The sequence below is a fragment of the Rhinopithecus bieti genome, unplaced genomic scaffold, assembly GCF_001698545.2.
Source record: "Rhinopithecus bieti isolate Rb0 unplaced genomic scaffold, ASM169854v2 scaffold_7967, whole genome shotgun sequence".
In the NCBI taxonomy this organism is placed as follows: Eukaryota; Metazoa; Chordata; class Mammalia; order Primates; family Cercopithecidae; genus Rhinopithecus; species Rhinopithecus bieti.
This window is the reverse complement of record NW_016806112.1, coordinates 3,638,232-3,659,825: the sequence shown is the minus strand read 5'-3', so window position 1 is coordinate 3,659,825 and position 21,594 is coordinate 3,638,232. Positions and strand designations below refer to the sequence as shown.

The 21,594-nt window shown below is 45.5% G+C and overlaps 1 protein-coding gene across 1 annotated transcript in view; it reads right to left on the bottom strand.

The window, feature by feature from the left end:
- Nucleotides 1–21,594, bottom strand: part of DENND1A (DENN domain containing 1A) — a 505,985-nt gene that overhangs the window by 53,047 nt on the left and 431,344 nt on the right. The window contains 4 exon segments of the mRNA XM_017874791.1: nucleotides 6,651–6,782; nucleotides 16,873–16,929; nucleotides 18,462–18,533; nucleotides 20,939–20,979. Of these exon segments, the coding sequence (XP_017730280.1) occupies nucleotides 6,651–6,782; nucleotides 16,873–16,929; nucleotides 18,462–18,533; nucleotides 20,939–20,979 (302 nt within the window).

Here is a 21,594-nt window from a genome sequence, read left to right as displayed (position 1 = left end):
AAAAAAAAAAAAAAAAAAAAAAAAAAAAAAAATCCAAGTTAGGTTCACGCTTTGCACTTGGGCATGTATCCTAGTCTCTTTCACAGATAAAATCTTTATGCCTAATTTATCCTGTTGCTTGCTTCACTTGATGTGATTCAAGGGATGATGGGCCCCTCCCTTCCCCTGACTGCTTTCCCCACTGTGCTGCTCCTGCACAGCTCTGCCCATCCCTGGGGCACAGGAGAACGGGGCTCCCAGTCTTCCGCCTCATTCCTCTCCATTCCCTTCTGGGGGCATATATGACTGACCTTAGGAACTCAGAAAAACACACAAAATAAAATGAGACAGGATCTAAATTGCTATAACACAAAGCTGTTTCTGTATGGAAACAAAATCCTTTTTTTTTTTTTGAGATAGAGTCTCGCTCTGTCACCCAGGCTGGAGTGCAGTGGCACAGTCTCGGCTCACTGCAACCTCCGCCTCCCGGGTTCAAGCAATTCTCCTGCCTCAGCCCCCTGAGAAGCTGGGACTACAGGCGCATGCCATCATGCCTGGCTAATTTTTGTATTTTTAGTAGAGACAGGGTTTCACCATGTTGGCCAGGCTGGTCTTGAACTCCTGACCTCAGATCATCCACCTGCTTTGGCCTCCTACAGTGCTGGCTGCGCCTGGCCTCACTTCAAAATCCTTATTTGTGGAAAGTGAATTTGGAAATAGTTTGTGACCACTAAGAGAATGTTCATTTTTCTTCTTCAAATGAATTAGAATTATAAGCATAGCAACAGAAATGAAACCAAATAACTTGCTGAATGCACAGCAAGTGCTTCAACAACAATCAATTATTCCTTAATTTAAACATCCACACCAATAATAAAACCCCAGGATGTGCACTGACTGCCAGCTCAGTGCCAGGCCCTGCAGTGGACTTTTGGTGGGAAGACAAGCATTAAAGAAAAATCGCAGGGCTGCGTGACAAGTGGTGTGTGCAAAGTTCTGGGGTAGCATGAAGACAGGAGCAACTCACTCTTCCTAGGGAAGTTGGGAGAATTTACCGGGAGACCTGCTCTGGGGTTGGACAGGCATATCACGAAGGGGCTGAGGGGGAAGATGGAATCTTTAGGAGAGGCTGGGAGCAGGGGTGAGGCGGCCACTAGTGCATGCTTACAGTGGACCCCAGCAAGGTCACATGAAGTCTACGGGGAGTGCCAGTAAGGAGCCTGTGAAACAGTCCAGGTGAGGGATTATGCTGCCTGCACCACAGCTGTGACAAAGGCGATGGAGAGGAGAAGATGAAGCAGTTTTCAGCGGCGGAAGGAGAGGATCTGGGGAGGGGGAGGGTGGAGCCTGGCTCTGGATAGACAGCCTGTGTCATTCCATAGGGTGGAAGATGAAGGAGTGAGTTTGGTGGGGAGTGTATGTTCAGACCAGAGGCCTGGGGTGTGCACCTGCTGGAGGTGGTGAGGAGGCAATGGCTGAAGTGAAGGGAACTGTGTGTGGCTTCCAAGCTCAATGGGGCAGGAGGAATCTCTCAGGGCACTCAGAGCCAAGGGTGCTGAGAAGGCATTTGCTAGCTCGGCATCTTCTCCACCCTAGCATGGGATTGGCACTAAATGACCCGGCTCATGCTCCTGATGCCAGAATTCTCCATACGCACAGACAAGCCGGCAACCACATCCCAAGAACTTCCTGGGCTGCTATCCAGACCTCTCTGCCGCAGTTCTCTGAAAGCCACAGTGGTGCTTGGTTTTGGTTTAACCAGCTTTTCAAACTTTACATTAAAGAGGTTTAGAAACCTTTGTTCAGATGGGAGAAGAATAGAGGCAGCAACTTTCAATACACGTTTTTTGGAATCTATCAGATTGGAAGGCAGGCAACTACTTTGTTTGCAGGATCAATCATTTGGGGGAAACACAAAGAAGGGGGCTCTGGAAGGGGTTTGCTGTGATATTCTCAGGGAAGCCTCAGTCTCGGCCAAGGCCTAGAGCCTTGGCCATCTGCACCTAGGACTAGGGTCCGGTGTCACTGAACTCACACAATCAGGCCATTCTCCTAGCAAGGTGGGAGAGCCGCACACAGCCAAGAGAAGCAGAGGTGCTGCTGCTGCTGGCTTTGGAGTAAGAATTAGCTACTCATTCCAGCAACGCTGTCCCAGCGTGCCTCCTCATGTGTACGATGGGTAAAATGCCTTCTTCCTCACCTGCTGATGGCAAAATCTCAAGTCAATGCCCACGGATGTGAAAGCATCTATGGCTCACCCATTTTATTAAGTGTAGGGAGCACAGCAGTTTCCACAGGGGTCCTCGGGAGGGAAGCGGGTCAAGGCCAGCTATTCTAACCAAGGGGTGCCCAGGACTGCTGGGGAGAGCACTGCTCCCTCACTCCTTCTATAGCTGTGGGAAGGAGGAGCTTCCATTTCCTACCCTAGGAAAGAAATTCACAGTGGGAATCCTTGGCTTGCCAGGCACCCTCTTGTTCAATCCTGCCCAGAGGAGGAGGAGGAGGAATGCCCTCCGGGGGAATCTGGGAGAAGGAACTGAGCTCCATCACCCCTTCCAGCTTCCTCCTGGGGAGCAGCCAGCGCAAGGCCCTCCCGCAGCTCCTCCTTGCTAGGAGTTTATGGGCAGCTCCATGCTGGAGAGACCTGCCATTGTCCACTTATTCTGAGTGGAGGAATGCAGTCTTCACATTCTCAGGTGAAGTGTTTGCAACATTTGCCCTCAGGTCTAATGCAATATTCTCCTTTCAGGCTTATCAATAAACACTTTTATCTCATTGGACTGTCCCCTGGGCTTTGTTTCCCAAATGATACTAAACTTGAGAAGGGGAAAAACAGTAATTTAAAGCCTCTCTAAACTGCAACATCCTCCAAAGCAGGAATAGGCATTCTCAAGTTGATACTTTTGAATTCTTAAAGAAACTACAGGATCAGGAGGCAGAGGCTAACTAAAAACCTATTTACTTTGCTCTGACAAGCTGAGTGGCCTAACATGTCTGCTTTAGAAAACAAATGAATTATTGGCGAGTTCGGTTTGTTGACAAAATATCTTTTTTTTTTTTTGAGACAGGGTCTCGCTCTGTCACCCAGGCTGGAGTGCAGTGGCACGATCTCAGCTCACTGCAACCTCTGCCTCCTGGGTTCAAGCAATTCTCATGCCTTAGCCTTCCAAGCAGCTGGGATTACAGGTGCCCGCCATGACATCCGGCTAATTTTTATCTTTTTAGTAGAGACGGGGTTTCACCATGTTGATCAGGCTATTAACAAAATATCTTTTAATTATAGTATCCAAGTTGGGACTATGAGGTGGACTATGACTGATTACGAAGTGACTATGACTACGAAGTGGGCCTGGAGATGAAGAGGGAGCCTCTGTGGGGCCCTGGGAGTGCTTGGAGCCTACTTCCCTCATTGCCTTTATCGCTCCAATTGGGCCTGTCCATCTGCTGGTCTGTCTCATCAATATGCCCCACAATGGTGGGGACTGAGAACTTATTCATCTTACACATGGCATCTTACACATGGTAGGTCTCCATAGACAGATGAATAGACGCATACTTAAATGGAGGAATGATCACAGCCTGGAAGGAGGAACACTCCACTGAGGCAGAGGGTAAGGCAGCACCTTCTCTCCCCTGGTAGTAGCAGCTCTTGCCTCAACACTAAGCTCCCTTCTTGCCAGCCCCCGCTGCAGAGCTGTTGTCAGAGGTCTCTGTGGAGCTGCCCTGGCTAGCTGCACAGGCTCCAGCTTTCCCGGGTAGAGAGATGGAGGCAACAATCTCAACGGTTTCCATCCCCACTGGTAAGCTAAGTGTTCTTAAAGAATGAAATCCACAGAAACACAGACCCAAGGCAAGGATATCTTTTGAGGTTAAAATAGGTGCTCTCTCTGGCTGGTTACGATTATTTTGCCAGGGCAGGGTACAGCAGCTTTAATAGACATATCACATGCAGTCCCTGCTTGGTTTGAGAGCTGGTGTGGGCTCAAGGTGAGGTGTCTGGGCTTGGGTTTCCAAACTGGTGAAGTGGCCCTGGGCAGGTTCTTTCATGTCTGTGAGCTCCAGCTCTGGGTCAATAAAATACTGCTAATGGTCCCTTCCTCAAAGGGATATGGTGGAGACAACAAAAAAGATACCGAGGAGTCTGTTGGTTTCCAAAACGAGAATATATACCATTAGGGCTATGTGAGTGGATTAGGTGATCCACAGATAAACACTTCAAATTGTTCTATATGTTAGAAAGAACTTGTACTAGTATATTAAACCTATAATTTCACCAATGGCATCTCTGAAGATGAGTCTAAGATGCTATAGATGTCAGGTCTGAGTCTTGTTTAAAGAAAACTATCAAGTAAAAAAAAATAGTATAGATGATAAGAGAGTGTGGTAAAAACTTTTGAAATGAAACTCAAGAGACTGTTCTTTGGGAAGAATATCGAGTACTTAAAACTCATTCCTGCCGGCAGTAGGTGCTCTAGAAACGGTACTTGTTACGGTCAACAGCCCATCAAACCAGGGACCCGGGAAAAGACTCAAGGACAACGTACTATGAGGGCAAAGCTGGAAAGAGTTAAAAGAAAGGGGTCTGTGGTTTCCCTGGCTCAACCCCCCTCCCCCCGCAGCTAATCTGTCACCTAATGAAGAAGGGGCCGGCACAAGTGAGCTAGCTGGCAGTTCACTTACAGCAAACTGATTAAGAATGTTCAACCAACAGCAGACTGTAGACCTTTCCAGAGAAAATAAATAGAGTGTAGACTGTATGCAAATGTGTTTGTCACTTTGACAGCACGTCTCAATTAAGGCATCTCGCGGCTGTGGGTAGGCTCTGCGGCTGCAGCTGGAAGGGAGAGCCTGCTGCATGGCTGATACTAGGGGCTTGACCTTAATCCGCATGCATGCATTAAAAAAAAAAAAAAATCCTGCCTTCCTGTACACTTGCATAATGCTGGCAGCCACGTGAGGGAAGTGACAAACGGGGAAAAAAAGCCACTTTCATCCTCTCCAGTTTGCAGACCGGTGAAGGCACAGACAGCTCTTATTTCAACAGAGTTTGGGGTGGCTTTTTTCATTGTTTATCCCCACCCGTGCACACACACATACTCTTATTCTGCATTTAGCTGGGAATGACATTAAAGAATCTCTACTTCTGGCTGAAATGGAAAGAAGGTCTTTCTCCATTTCAAATAGGGACTCCTTTTTTTGTGTTTCGAAAATGGAATGTTTAACACCATGAAATCCCTCTCCCCCACCCCCTCTTTCTCTGTAATGGGCTCCAAACTCCAGTGAGGGGCTCCTTTCATGGGAAGGTTGGTGTGTGCAGGAATGAGGACAAAGGAAAGCAGGAAGCTGACTCTGGAATGCCACGCTGGCGACAACCAGGGGCTGCGCTTTCAGCAAACACAGCCAGGGAACTGGGGTGCGGATTTCTCCAACAGGGCCTGTGCCTGGGGCTGGGGGGAGGCAGCTCTTCAGGGGAGCAGACACCAGTGCAATTTGAAAATACTCATTAACTAAATGAGTATCACCCTGTGGATTATTCTTCCTTGCATTTCATTTCAATTTTTATAACCCTTTTAAGTATAAAATCAGAAAAGGGAAGAACCTCCCCAAGTTAAAGATGTATAAACATATATTATCTGAAAATACTGATTAGAGAAGAGTGACTTTTATGTTCCAACCAACTCACCCCTTACAGTAATAACCTAGAGCAAGAATTTTGTTAGTTTCGTTCATTTCTGAATAGCTCAATACCTGGTGCATAGTAGGCACTTGATAAAGGTCTGTTAAAAACAGGAATGTAGGCTTCTAGGTCCTTTACACGTGGTGAAATAGCAATCATATTTAAGATAAAAATCATAAAGACTCTTAATCATGCGTCATCTAATAAATGGCTACAGAATCAGGTGATTTAAAAATAAATAACCTTGCAAACTCTTGTTACAGCCTATATCTTGCCAAAAGAGCCATTTCTCGTAGATCTCTCCAAATGATGACTTTCACTAACCAAAAGTCAATTCAAGAGATGTAGGAAAGGGCACACAATCCTTTTTAACCAAAAATATAATTACAAATAGGAAGGGGATGCAAAATTTTAGTTTCTATACAGACTGCAATGTTTTACTTAAGGGAAAAAAAAATAGACAATTTTTCAAATGCTCAGGTAGTTGAAAACAGTTGCTTAAAAAACTGAACCTCTAGAATTGTAGTGCGGGTGTTTACTCTCAGAAGCACGACTTCTGATATTGATTTTCAGGAAGTACATTAATAAAGAACTCCTAATTGATTTTTTTTTTTAAGACTTCGCTTGTTGCCTTTTATTTGAAGTGTGCAAAGAAGGGCCCGGGATGCTAAAGTGTTCTAATGAGATGCTTAGCTAACAGAGGCACCTTAAGCAGACTGCCTTGGAGTAAGGGAGGCAGCAGTGCATTTAATGACTTCATTCAACAGTCCCACTCATTTATGACCTCAGCCGTGCTGTCTCCTCAAAATTTTTGAAAATTTGCCTGCAAAACATGTTTGCACCAAATAAACATTTAAAGATGTGAAAATCTCCATGGAGCTGCACTGCCAAAGAGAACTGAAATGAAAAACTGTCTGCTGCATGTGCTACAGCTGCTGCTAAAAGTGAAAAAAAAAAACCCCAAACGGACAGGTAGGAGGGCCAGGGTACACACCTGTCCAAAGTGGACTGTGATTGGCCGCCGGTCTTCTCGGAGCTTGGGGTCCTTGGCCTCCACCAGGGGGGACGGTGCAGTCTTTGGCAGCTGCTCTTCTGGGGTGGGGGTGCAGCCATTCTCAGCAATGTCCTGCAGGGAGAAGGATAGTCGAGGGTTGGCACTGGGGTTCTGGCACCTGTGTTCCCTCTCACCCCACAAGGAAGAGGCCTGCCACGTGCCTCTCTCTGTGACATTTGGAGCCTGTCCTCCTGATGAAGATGGGGGGAATGGAGGGCTAATTTGGCTCTTTGACTTTTAAGAACTAGAGAAACCCAAACCATCCATGTCAAACTATAAAGATAACATAATAATTCACAACAGTGGGGAAAACAATTATTATTGTTCATCTTACTCTCTTACGCGGCTATTTTCATTTTTATATATTCACTTTGTCCACATGCAGACATTTAAAAATTACTTGCAATCACAGCTCATGCATAATTTTATATCCTGCTTTTCCTAATATATTACAAGCATTTTCATGTTGCTGCAAAGTCATTACAAAAATAATTTTACTAATGCATATTTCATTGAGCGGATATACAATAATTTAATACAACACAATTCAGTATTCCACTACTATTGGGCATTTAGGGCTCTAATTTTTTTTAAACGTTTGAAATGCCAGTGATAAATACTGCAGTTTTCTTTCTTTCATATTATTTCTTTTATGGAAATCCCCAGGAATGAAATTACTAGGTCAACAGATATAAACATTTTCAAGGCTTTTTATTCATTCTATCAAATTGCTTTCCAATTTACACCAACTACCAACAATGGATGCATTACCAGTTTCACGGTATTTGTGAGCCGTATCATTTTAAAAATGTATCACTAATTTAATAGGTGAAAAATTCGACTTCATTGTTGCTTTAATTTGCATTACTTTAATTATGAGTATGGACACTTTTTCCACATTTGTTTACTGATGATGTTGCTGTTTGTGAATAAGATGTGTTTGTTCCTACCTCTTCCTACCCCTAATCTTTCTGGCAGAAAATAAAAAGATTGAAGTCTGAATCAGCACTCTATGACTTGGGAAACATTTAGGGACCAAAGAAATCTTTTTAAATCCAGAAATTTACATTTAATTTGTGCTTCCGATGACTGAAGTCAAATTATCAGGAAAAGGAAAACCCCAATGTGCAAAAGGCAGGTCACGGCTCTGGTGGCTGAAGCTGGCAGCTGACTATACACACGGGTCATTTGGAGCATGGATGGGGCCACTCATGCATCAAGGGTCCCGTGTTTTACTCAAGTCAAGGAAGTTGCTTCAGTCTTCATTGGAACCAGGCAGAGAATACGTGTACAAATAAATATTTAAATAATCATTTTTCTTACCAAATAAAAATAACTCAGCCAGAATTATGTAATGAACACAAGTTCCAATTATTTTCATTGGAAAGCAAATACTTTGGTCAACAAAACATATCCCCTTAGTACTGATTAAATTCTGCACATGAGAAACTTGATACTTGGTTGCTTCTAACTTCTCAGCTAAGAGAGAATGGTGGGACATGGAGGAAAGTGGTCCCTTATTGAATAATGCATTAAAGAAGAAACTTATATACATCTCTAAGACTCAATTTCCTCATCTGTGAAATGGGCATATGGTAGCATGAAGATTAAAGGAGACAGATAATACAACTGAGTGTCAAGAACATTATTAGCCATTTAGTAAATTATGGAAATTATACAACCTACCCTCCACCACCAATATTTGACCTCACACATCCAGCTGCCTACCAGCTGGCCTCCTTTCCTAAGGAATCAAGGCTGCCTGTAGAGGCCAGACCTGAGGAATCTGTACTGCTTGGTAAACAACAAACAGAGATGATGACCTCTTGGCTTTACAGGGAGGGCTTGGATCAAGTGGCCCACGTTTGATCAGCCAGTCTCAGCCAGGCTGAGGTTCAGTGATGAAAGAGGTTGTCGATGGCTAAACAGAAACAGCTCTTTTGGAAAGGGGCTGTCCAAAGGTGCTCAGGTCAAGTGGAAAAAGACAGGGAGGGGTTCCATCTGTGCTAGAAAACAACAACGGGCAAAAGGGGCATTTTGGATCCAGGTGAAGATCCTACAGGATAGACATGAGAGAGTGAATAAGGTCAAACATGAACAAATTCACTTTTGGTTCAGGTAAAATTTTGTGCATGGGTGTGTGTGCCTGTTTGTGTTTGGCTGAAAAAAAAATGAAGCTGCAAAGTAATATGGTAAGAAAATATTGGTATTAATAGAAAACTCTAAGGTAATAGCTATTTAGAAAAAAAAGAACAATTCACGTAGTAGTTTTGGAAAAAGTGTCTTAGTTCACGCTTATAAGTAAAAATACTATCTTATAGTTTTGTTTTTCCCATTAACTAGTTGTCTAATCTTTCCAATTCACTCAACCTCTCTGCACCTATTGACTTAGTTTTGCAATGGGAGACTACCACCTGCTTGGCAAACGTCAAAGCTACTGGGAGAACGGGTGAAATGAGATATGAGGAAGCTTTGAAAAATGTCACAGCACTGTGCAAATTGAACCTCAATTTGCAAAACGGAGAGAGCGCCTGCTAAAAAGCAGAGCTTCCCTGTGTGGATGGCCCACCCCTGCGCTCTTCCAGACCCTTGACCTTCATTCTCACACTTAGTTCCCACAATGATCACAAGGTAAATGGGATTATCCTGCTTTTATAGGTGAAGAAATAGGGCTCAGAAGGGGTAACTTACCCCAGCCACATAGTTAGAAGGTGGAGGAGCCCAGAGCTATGGGCGCCCTGGCGCTTTTATGCCGCATCAACCCGTAATGACAGCACAAGTGAAGGTATTCTGAATTGAGGAGCTGCTCAACAAGTCCTCAGATGTAATCTCCTCAGAAGCCCCTGGTTACACTGATCATAGGCTGCCATGCTTAGCACTATCTTACTTTTGTATTTCTATCAACTGTAAGTTCATTGGGGTCTGGGTTCTCTAACCTAGAGCCTTGAATTTAGTACATGCTCCAAATAAAGCTTTGTAAAGTGGAGTTAAACATTTGGAAGGGAAATGTGTCCAATACACAAATGTACCTGTGTGTGTCAAAAAGCAGTGCTGCACCTTCATTTATTAGAAGATCCATAGATGCAAAAGGTTTCTTATAAAGTCTTATGGTGCAGGCTACCAATTTATTAGCCTCTTTACTATTTCTTCCACCTGAAGAAGGACAACAGCTTCCTCTCAGGATGCCACAGGCAGCAGAATAGGAGGAGCCCAAGTCAAGAAAGAGAGGCTGGGTATGGAGGCTCACGCCGGTAATCCCAGCACTTTAGGAGGTCAAGGTGGAAGGATCACTTGAGCCCAGGAGTTTGAGACCAGCTTGGGCAACATGGGGAAACTCTGTATCTACAAAAAAATATAAAAAGTAGCTGGATGCAGTAGTGTATGCCTGAATTCCCAGCTGCTTGGGAGGCTGAAATGGGAGGATCACCAGAGCCTGGGGAGGTTGAGGCTGCAGTGAGCCGTGATCAAGCCACTGCACTCCAGCCTGGGCAACAGAGTGAGACCCTGTCTCAAGGAAAAAAAAAAAGAAAAAAAAAAAGGCAGGGGGCATTCAAATTCTCTGTTCTATCTCCTGGTAGAGATCTTACACATGGTAGGGAGCTAATAACGGCAACTTTTGATTCCCATGATTAAAGAAACTGTGGCCTAAGAACTAATGTAGCTGTCAGCAAAGGGCTTGGGAAACAGATACTCTCAAACCCTTCTTGTGGGAATATAAATTGGCAATTTATATGAAAAACCTAAAAGATGTACATGCCCTTTGGCCCACTGCTCCCATTTTTAGAAATTTATCCTAATGAAATAATAAGAATTTCTTCTAAGTCTTGCCTATGCGGATATTTGCCTAGAAAAAAATTGGAACTCATGTAAGGGTCCAACAATGGGAATATTAAATAATGTATGTATGTCCATCAGATAAAACTGATGTAATCATTTAAAATAATGACACGTGGGCCTGGTATAGTAATCCTAGCACTTTGGGAGGCCAAGGTGGGCAGATCGCTTGAGGTCAGGAGTTTGAGACCAGTCTGGCCAATATGGTGAAACCCCGTCTCTACCAAAAATACAAAAATTAGCCAGGTGTGGTGGCAGACGCCTGTAATCCCAGCTATTTGGGAGGCTGAGGCAAGAGAATCGCATGAACCAGGGAGGCAGAGGTTGCAGTGAGACGAGATCGTGCCACTGTACTCCAGCCTAGGCAACAGAGTAAAACTCCGTCTCAAAAAATAAAACAAAACAAAATAAAATAAAGACATGTTGAAGAAATATTTAGTGGTATGGGAAATGCCCAGGATATAGTACATGAAAATGCAGGTTATAAAATGAGATTATTTTTTGTTCCTCTGTTTCACTGAGTTTTCCTCAATAAACATGCATTTTGTTTGAAACAGGAAAAAACCCGACCTTCTAAATGTCATTTTTAAAAAGCAGAAACAAGAAGCTAGCAGGAGAGTTAAACTTGCGCCTTCCCGAAGGGTCACACAGGAGGAAGACGCCAGACAGAGCTACAGAGCAGGGGCCACCACAGGGTGGCAAATCTCTTCCTAGAGCCCCAAGGGTCAGCTCAGAGAGTTACGGGGGTCCTGCCAGTTCCTGTCCCTCGGTAAAGCAAGGCAGTCAGAAAGTCATTGTATTCCTGTTATTTTCCTTGAGCGTTTACTGGAATCAGAAGCCATGACTATGCTCTAACCTCCAGCCCTCTGCGGAGAAGGCAGGCACAGCATACGGTAAGTCTCTGGACATGAGTCTCCATGAGAAATCGGGGAGGCAAGGACCCAGAGTCTCAGAAGACTAGAGGACAAAGAGGGTTCTGGGTGGCCTTGGGTAGGGGCTGGGGTGGGAACCGAGGAAAGGACTTATGAGCCAGCGATGAGAGAGTAGAGCCCCAGGCCCAGGGAGGCAGACAGCAGGGCCTGCTGTGGCCCAGCGGCCAGGGCATTCCACCCCTGGGCTGCCCCCAGGCAAGGAGGTGGAAGGTTTGAAAGGTCTGAAATGTTTTAACCAAGGGAGTGACTTGGTCAGTGCTGGGTCCTACACAGATTCCTCTGGTGGTTGTATGGACAACCTCAAGGGACTGGTCTCCAGATGTGCGTGCATGGGTATTTGGGCAGACTGGGTGTTTCAGATGTGGGACATAAGAAGACAGAGAGGGCCAGATGCAGTGGCTCATGCCTGTAATCCCAGCATGTTGGGAGGCCAAGGCGGGTGGATCACCTAAGGTCAGGAGTTCGAGACCAGCCTGGCCAACATGGCAAAACCCTGTCTCTACAAAAATACAAAAATTAGCCAGGTGCAGTGGGTGCCTGTAATCCCAGCTACTCGGGTGGCTGAGGCAGGAGAATCACTTGAACCTGGGAGGTGGAGGTTGTGGTGAGCTGAGATCACACCACTGCACTCCAGCCTGGGCAACAGAGTAAGACTCCATCTCAAATCCAAACAAAAGACAGACAAAAGGGAAACTCTCAATTATTCAGTGGCTACTAAGTGTTGCTATTTCAACACATTATCTCTTCCACTCCTTCCAACGATCCAGCAAAAACCTGTATTTCCTCTAGTTAACAGATCAGAAAAACTAGGTTCAGAGAGGTCTCATAACTTACCCAACGTCACACGATTAATATCCTACACAACCAGCACTGAGCCCAGCTTGCCTGCCTCAAAAGCCCAAACACCACATCACCATGTGGGGGAGTTGAAAGGCCCCTGTGGGCAGAGGCCTTCCCGTCTGACTCACGCTGCGGGTGTGAGAACTCCCGTCTCCATTTACAGACTCGTGCCGCACCCTTCCTTTCCCAGGCCACTTCACAGCACAGCAAATGCAAATTAAAATATGAATATTGATATCAAAATAGTAACCAAAGTTGGAATTTTCTGTGATTGAGGCTGCAGTGTATTTTAATGTGTCGGGAGACAGGGAGCTGACAGTTGTGTGATAAGGTGTGAAAACGTCTGTTCTACCAGAGTCTACCTAGCTCACCCTGCCCCACGCATGCTTACTCACTCCCTTCAATGGGAACAGTTTGGCCAGAAATTCAAGCGTCTGTGAAAGCAACTGTGAATTTGCTCCTTTCAATCACAGAGACTCTAAATCAACAAGCTCGATTTGTCTTTTAAAGATCAAAGATTTGTAATCCCAGCACTTTGAGAGGCCTAGGAGGGAGGATTGCTTGAGCCCAGGAGTTTGAGACCAGTATGGGTGACACAGCAAAACTCTGTCCCTAAAAGAAATTAGCCAGGCATGGTGGTGCATGCCTGTTGTCCTAGCTACTCTGGAGGTTGAGGCGGGAGGATCCCTTGAGCCTGGGAGGTCAAGGCTGCAGTGATTGTGCCACTGCCCTGGGAGACAGAGTGAGACCCTGTTTTAAAACAAAGAAAAACAAAACAAAACAAAACAAAAAACAAAAAGAAAAGAAGAGGATCAAAGATTCAGAAACTTTACAAAGGGCTGTGAAATGGGCCCATTTGGCTAAATCATTTTGATACCAAAGAAAACAGAGAAAAATTTCAGGGGTTCCTCAAAAGGCAAAAGAGGACATCCCTAGGTGGCTGTCTTAACATTGCCTGCAGGTGAGGAGAAATGTATTTGCGGCCACTGCTTTTAAAGCGGGGCATTCTCATGCCAGCCCTGCTTGGTGCTGCAGCGGAAGGCAATTTGTTGACAGTCACGAGCCATCCAGGAGGCATTCTTCTGGCAGGGAGACACTCCAGATGAAAGCACTACACTCTTCCTTAGAAAGCAATGGCAGGGTAGCATCTTTGCCATCTCTTCTTTTTCCTAATTTTGAGCAAGTCAGACTTCAAAGGAGGCCAAACTACAGAAGAACCTGACCACCTTGCTCCATTTATCTAGAGAAATATGTTATCCATCCTTCTTTTTTTGTTGTTGGGTTGAAGCAGAGCAGGTATGGAAAAAAGCCACACCATCGGATCTATTAACAATTATTTGCCAATGGTCATACAGATATCCTGAAAGCTCTGATTTCAAATGCTTTGAAAATCTGCAGCACAAATGAACAAGGGATGGAGAAGGGGCCCTGCTCAGTCATATTAGAGATGGACCCTCCACACACCATGGTGACCTCTCCACAGGTCGGCCCCACATTTTCTATTTGCAATTCAAACCCAAGGCGAGGGTGAAGAGGGCAAGCTTGGGTTCTTGATTATATCTGCAAGGTCACCATTGCTATGCAGAGTTAGAGGAGGCCAGGTGGCAACCCAGCACATTTGAAAATTGGATCTTTGTTGGAAACTGCCTCAATTTCATGGCAGAAACCAAACTTGAGATGTCTATATTAGAGGCATCTGGGGAGCCACGAGGTACATTCGTTGCCAGATAAAGGGGAGGAGGGAAAGCGGAGAAGGACAAAAAAACCAAGGAAATATTTTCTACTGCTATGTGAGAGGTCAGGTGCAGCCAGATCCTAAATTAGCTCAAGAAAGGGCGCTGGAGAGTGCTGGAGTCCAAGTCCCATAGATGCGAACAATGCTAGAGTTTCAATTACAAAATAGCTCTCTTCCAAGAACAACTGCAAAATATCAAGTCTGTGGAAATCTGTACGACCGAAGGGGGGAAAAGTGAAAATTGAAAAGGGTGCACTAATAGATCTGTCAACAGTCCAATGGTGACAAGCCACATTTCTATAAAATGCCTTCACCGTTTGTGTCACCTGAAATGTACTGACACTCTCTATAGAACATTATCTCCTGAAGCTATTCTTGAAAAGACTGGCAGGGGGAAGGGAAGGGGAGGGAGACATCTGCTTTAGATACTATCAAGGAATGGAAAGGGAGAGAGCGTGGAAGCAAAGTGATCTAGACTGTTTAAACAAACCTTTGAACAACCACATTAAAAAATCTGAGCTTAACTGGTTATTTGCAGAAATGTTACTTATCATAAGAAGGGTATTTTCCTAAGACCAGAGGCTTGCACATACAAGTAGGGAGGTAAGGTGATGTCTGTAGCTTAATGGTCTGCAGAGAGTGGATCTGACCAATGAGGGCGCATGGGGCCTTTGCCTGAGGAGGGACCCCTTTCTTTGCTTACTTCAGGGGATATTCTAATACCAACCAGAGCCTACGATCCAGGCATCAAGGAGGGAAAACTCCCCACTCCCTGCCACTCTGTTTTATATCTGCAATCCAATTCAGCTACATGCAACTGGGATGGGAGATAAAAAGGTATATTTAGGGACTTAAATAACATCCAAGTAAAGAATGCCACCTGCCAGTCTCTGGCAGGGTGCAAACAGACTACAGTTTAAGGTCTATCTGGATTTACATTACAGAGCTTTTATTTCAGGATGTGAATCTCAGCTGTTAAAAATCCACTCTCAGCTGAAACTAAGAATTTAAATGCTTAGTCAGAGCAAATTATTTTCCAATTAAAAGAAAGGAATCAATTCCTTCGACCCTTTCAAGTTAATTAGAGGTCTTTTCTGACTTCACAAAATTAAAACTGCTTTCAATTTTTTAAAAACTGCAGAGCTAGACAAAGGGCCTTATTAGAGTGGTACATTTGGGGGCATAGGGATAATGAAATAGGTGATCCCAAACATCTTTTGGAAAACAAAACACTTGTTTGAGGAAGGCAGTGTGCAATGCAATAGCAGTAAGAACACATAGCCACCAGATGTCAATGGAGCTGGAATCCAATTCTGGCTCTGCTAGGCTCAGGGTGGCCCTGGGCAAATGACTTCACCTCTGAACTGTGGTCTGTTTACTCACGAAATGGGAACAATACTTCACAGTGCTGTTCTGAGGACTAAGTGTGAAAGCTCCTAGCCTGGACCACCCTTAAGAGGAGCTTAAAGAAGTGTGGCAACAGGCCAGGCACGGTGGCTCACGCCTGTAATCCCAGCACTTTGGGAGGCCGAGGCAGGCGGATCACGAGGTGAGGAGATCGAGACCATCCTGGCCAACATGGTGAAACCCCGTCTCTACTAAAAATACAAAAATTAGCCAGGTGTGGTGGCGTGTGCCTGTAGTCCCAGTTACTTCGGAGGCTGAGGCACTCCAGCATGGCAACACAGTGAGACTCCGTCTCAAAAAAAAAAAAAAAAAAAAAGGTGGCAACAGTAATAACGATGATGCCATTCATAATAATATAAAAAAGCCCTCCCTGTTACAGTAACCTCACTGTCTTAAGTCTAGAAATTCAATCTGGGGGCATAAAAAGGAATGAATTAATGGCATTCGCAGCAACCTAGATGGGATTGGAGACTCTTATTCTAAGTGAAGTAACTCAGGAATGGAAAACCAAACATCGTATGTTCTCATAAGTGGGAGCTAAGCTATGAGGATCCAAAGGCATAAGAATGACACAATAGACTTTGGGGACTCAAGGAAAGGCTGGGAAGCGGGTGAGGGATAAGACTACAAATTGGGTTCAGTGTATACTGCTCAGGTGATGAGTCCACCAAAATCTCAGAAATCATAGCTAAAGAACTTACTCATGTATCCATATACCACCTGTTCCCCCAAAAGCCTATGGAAATAAAAAAATTAAAATAAAATAAAATACAAAAAAAATGTCAGATTAAAAAAAGAAAGAAAAAAAAAAGAGATTCAGGCTGGGGGAATCTTAGCTAGGACATAGCTGGGTGAAGACAATCAGAGCCCTCCCCTCCACACTCAGAGTCTCAACAGCGCCCACTGGGTTATGCTCACTTGGTCCCCCAGGGCGAGGTAAGCCCACAGCATTCTGCTCAGCCCCACCCCTTGTGCTGTGTCTGGGCGGTGGCCATGTGCATGCTGGACCATGGCAATCATTCCCCAGAGATGCTCCTTGGTTTTGGTTACAACCGGCCCTGGGGCAGAGGTCGGCCATAGGCGGTGGGCGGATGCCAGATGGGAACACCAAGCCAATTTCTACAGATGCCTGTGAACCCAGGCCTAGTGGGGTGGGCAAGGGACAGCCCGACAGTGGTAACTCTGAACTTGCTCGCCTTTGTGGGTTTAAGCCAGATTCTTAATGTTATTTGAAGACAGTTTTTTGTCTGTGAATATTTATAACAGTGTGAAAACTCCCGGACAGCTGGTAATGCATTTTGAAGTGTGTTAACAACACTGTATCAAACAGCCCTCTATTGATCCCCTCATACTTTTTTGTGGTCATGCATTTCATACATGGTGCTTATACATTTTGAATAAGAACTTCAAGTACCTTTTGCTTCAAGCGGTTTTTCACCTCTTTTATTCCCATTTTTGCATGATCTTTTGCCTGCATGAAAAATTAATTTAAGTTAAGATTCCCCTTCTGTTTCCAGCAGGGACTATGCTTGATTTCAGTCCATCGAGAATCACCTTCTCTGATTACTAGAAAAGGAAGGAAAATGGGATCATCAAGTCGAAAACATAATGGCTATGAAAACAAATACAACGGTAAAAGGTTTAAAAAAAAAAAAACCCTTAAAGAGGCTGGAGAGATTTTATTTTCTGCATTTTGATGGCACAGATTTTTTTTTTTGTTCCCTTCCAAAGCCCTTCTTTTGCTCACTATAATTATTTATCTCGGCAGCCTGGTGACAGCTACCAGTAAGAGTACAGCAGCCGTGTTTCTGGCTGGAAGATTCAGAATATCCATTCTATTTCACTAGGGCACGGCCTCAGGACCGATTTTCTACCCAGGCTGAATGGCCGGAACAGACACATTGCTGGGTTTCTACAGTGCCATTTCCTACATCTCATTTTGGCAGACACCCTGGCTTTGATTTCAGGTCATTTTAGACCTGTGTGGTTCTGCTGGCAGCCACCCACCCTGCTAAAATAACCACAGTTTAAGCACAGAGAGGACTAACACAATTAAAAATGGAAATAAAATAAAACCACCCCGCTTCAGTGGCTCACGGTCAAATTAGCAAGCAGAAGTCACAAGAAAAAATACGCGATGCTTGTGAAAGATGGAGCGCCGGGAACAGATGTGCTCTCCTATTTTCACTCGGCTGTGGACACGAGTCTTACAAATAATGCATTTCCTATAGGGCAGTGATCAGAGAGATGATGAAGAATTGGGGACAAAAATTAAGTGGTGTAAGCCACCGCGAACACTCTTCAGTAACCTGCAAAGGAGCTGCTTTATTTTGACTCAATAATGGCGATGCCTGCAGGAAGGCTTTGCCAGACACCAGATAGACCATGCTTCTGGGTCTCAGAAACAGGCAGGGTGCAGCCACCTAGTCTGCATTTTAAAAGCTAAAACCAGTAGCCTCCCATTTCTCTACTGTGGCAAATGTGAGCACCAACACTATAAATCAAAAATGTCACTGAACCGGTTATAATAATCTGCTAAATAATTTGAAGAACATTGAGACCTTCAGGAAAGAGCTCAGCAGCCTGAGTCATCTCTGCAACAGAGGACCAGGTATACTTAAGAGTCTCATCACTCGGCTGGGTGCAGCAGCTCATGCTGGTAATCCCAGCACTTTGGGAGGCCAAGGCAGGAGGATTGTTTGAGCCCAGGAGTTCAAGAACAGCCTGGGTAACATACGGAGACATGTCTGTCTAAAAAAAAAAAAAAAAAAAAGCCAGGTGTGGTGGTGCACAACTGTAGTTCCTGGTGTACTGGGGAGGCTGAGGTGGGAGGATCGCTTGGGCCCTGGCGGTCAAGGCTGCAGTGAGCTGTGATCGCACCACTGCACTCCAGCCTGGGCAATAGAGCAAGACCCTGTCTCAAAAATAAGTGAATAAATAAAGAGTCTCATCATGCTAAGGGACTGATCTGTTTTGGCTCCTGAGAGCAAGACCAGTACTTACGAACTTGTAGACAGTCTTCATGGCTGGGTTTGCTTTGGTCTTTACAGTATTCAGAATTGCTCCACTTCCTTTCTATAATAAAAATGTCAATTAGCAATTTGGGCTGAAGATAGAGTCATCCAACACCAACAAAGACTGCTTCGCTTCAATCAGGCTAAGCAACATTTCAAAGGTATGTAAATGCACATCGAGAAATAGGCCTGGATGATAGCTGGTCGCAGCCAGCCAGTTATGGTCCTGGCGGAAGGGCTCTGGGTGGGAGCTGTGGGTGCGTGGGTGAGTGTGGACTGGGGATGAGGAGTGTGAATTGGCGGAGGGGGACTCTAGTCTCAGTGCTCTGCTTGGCACCTGTTCCCTGGCTGGAGGGAACTGCATCGCAGGCTGCCTAAGGCAAGGGCTTCCCTATGGGCATCTGTGGCTTTTCAAGACATTCTAGTTACCACGGATGACACTCAGGTAAGTTTAATAACCATGGACTCCACAGCTGACACCAAGCCGGGGCAGAAAGTGGGGCCCTGCTCAGCCAGGATCGTTGGGAAATACGTTGCCCTCACCGTGCAACTTCCTTTTCTTGCCTTGGTTTTCTGTGTTGTTTTTTTAAATCTCTCTGGTAGGCTGCCTTCCTTAACGTCTAAATCTTGAGAAAAGGAAAGAATGAATAGCCACAAATGTTCACCATGGCTTTAGTTAAATCCGACACAGCAATTTCTCGCTCACTTTCTTTAGGAGCAAAAGTGGGAGGAAGGAGAAGGGAAGGCCGTCCGGCTCCTAAAGGAGACAGTGGAGGGACCTGAAGTGCACAGGGCACGTTTTCATAGCTGTCCGTGAATCCGTTTCTCAGTCTCATCCCTGCAGATACATCGTGAGGGTTCTGAAGGCACCAGGCCGAGGGAGGCCTGGTCTCTGCCTTCCAAAACCTCCAGTCGGAGAGGCAGGACAGCACAGTAAATAATTACAACAGCAGGTGATGTTGGCTGTAATGGCTGTGTGCACAGGGAGCATGGAGACTTGGAAGATCAGGGAAGGCCTTGGAGATGAAACATTGGACTTGGTCCATGAAGGATAAATAGGAGTTGATGTAGGAGATGGGAGGAGAACATTCTAGGGACAGGAAATAGCACATAAAAGAAAATGCAGAAGCTGAAAAGCCATGGCGTATGCTGTAACAAGTGGCTCCTGTACTGCACCATGACACACTCCCATGAGTGTATCATCAGAGAAGCAGTAAGTGAGGCTGGGAGGCCAGATGAGGCCAGCTCGTGAAGGGCCCGGAATGCCAGGCTAAGGGGTCTACACTATGGAGCATTTTTAATCAAATTCATCACAGAATCAGGTCTGTGTTGGTTTAAAAAAACTGATTCGGATGGAGAAAGGCTGGAACCAGTGGGTACCTAAGAGAATAAGATATAGTAATGTAATTATTGGTCTTAACATTTAGCAAAATTTTTGGTAACTGCCCACATTAGAAATTTTGAGCTTTAATTAAAAACATTACAATTTGACCTAGAAAGCATTCTATGTTGTAGGACAATGGGAAATTTTCACCCACTCATTTATTCCATACTGCTTTCCAAAATTACTCAGTATCCCATTTAAATGGTCCTTTGGAGTATTGAAACTCCCTTTATCAATCAATCAACAAGTCCTTATTACTCCTCTCTGATTTGCCAAGTGCTGTGTTTGGCCATACAAGAGGAACAAAGGAAGTCTTTCATGAAGGAATTGCTTACTCTCCGCCAACTGCAGCCACTTCCAAGGGACTTGCCTGGCAGCAGTGCACTGACGCATTAGCAGGAGGGAACACTTATCACTTGATGCTGGAGTTGCCTGCTTCGTGCCCGCCTCCCCAGCAAGACAGGGAGCTCCCCCAGGGCAGGGCCTATACCCTGCTCCCTGCTGCATCCCTAGTACTCAGCATGGTGCCTGGCACACAGTAGGCCTTCAGGACACCTCAATTATAAACTGATGGAAGGGAAAGTCAATATTTCAAATTCTTTAGAGGCTTCAGAAGCCCTATGCCACTGGCTTCTGACACATCAAGATACTTCACAACAACAGTCAACCTCCCAGTGATGTGTTCTCCATCTTCCCAGGAGCCTTTGCTGTGAAAGAGGTTACACAGCAGCAAGAGGGCACATTTTTGGTTTGCCTGTGATCGTGACAATTGCTCTGGCCCTAGAAGGAGACCCCCCCCAAATGCTCTAAAACAGCAACATTCCATTCAGTTCTCCTTGGCTGGCTTCCTGCAGAGGAGGAAGCCTCTCATGCCTTTTTCTGACCTCACCAAGTGATGGCTTTGGACAATCCCACCCTTCTAGTCTCCATCTGGCATGAGAAGAGCCTGGCTTTACAAACAAAGGCATCTCCAGCAGAGAGAATGGAGTGCTTCGGGATGGAAGGGGAAGTATAGGGAAGCGGAAGGCTGCCAGGAAGCTAAGGCAGGAATCCAGGGGGCTCAGAATTGGGTGCACGCTTACCCGGACGGTGGAGAGCCACTGATGGTACAGTTTGTCACTGCCTAGGGAAAGAGAAGTCAGAGAAGCTGTTACTTAAAGAGGTGATTTGTCCTTGGGAGTCCTTGAAATTGCTTTTTTGTTTTTTGAGACGGAGTCTCACGCTGTCGCCCACACTGGAGTGCACTGGTGCGATCTCAGCTCCTGGGTTCAAGCAATTCTCCTGCCTCAGTCTCCCGGATTACAGGTGCCCGCCACCACACCTGGCTAATTTTTGTATTTTTAGTAGAGATGGGGTTTCACCATGTTGGCCAGGCCGGTCTCGAACTCCTGACCTCAAGTGATCCACCCGCCTTGGCCTCCCAAAGTGCTGGGATTACAGGCGTGAGCCGGCACGCCCAGCCGAAATTGCTTTCCGCATTCAGGACTTGGAGATCCCTGTGGAGGGTCCCACATCCTGCTCTTAAAGGAGGCGGCAGCGAGCCACTGTCACAGGTTTCCCTCTCAAACAGAGCCGATCATGCAGTGCCCTGACTGCAAACTCAGCCACCACCCCGCTGCCTGCTGGCTGGAGGTCAGGCTCTGAGGCTGCCCCGCCACTCACGTCTAGTCGTGCCTCGTGAGCTCTCCATCCTGTGCTGCTGTGACGCTGCACCACCTTACGTTATGTCCCACCACAG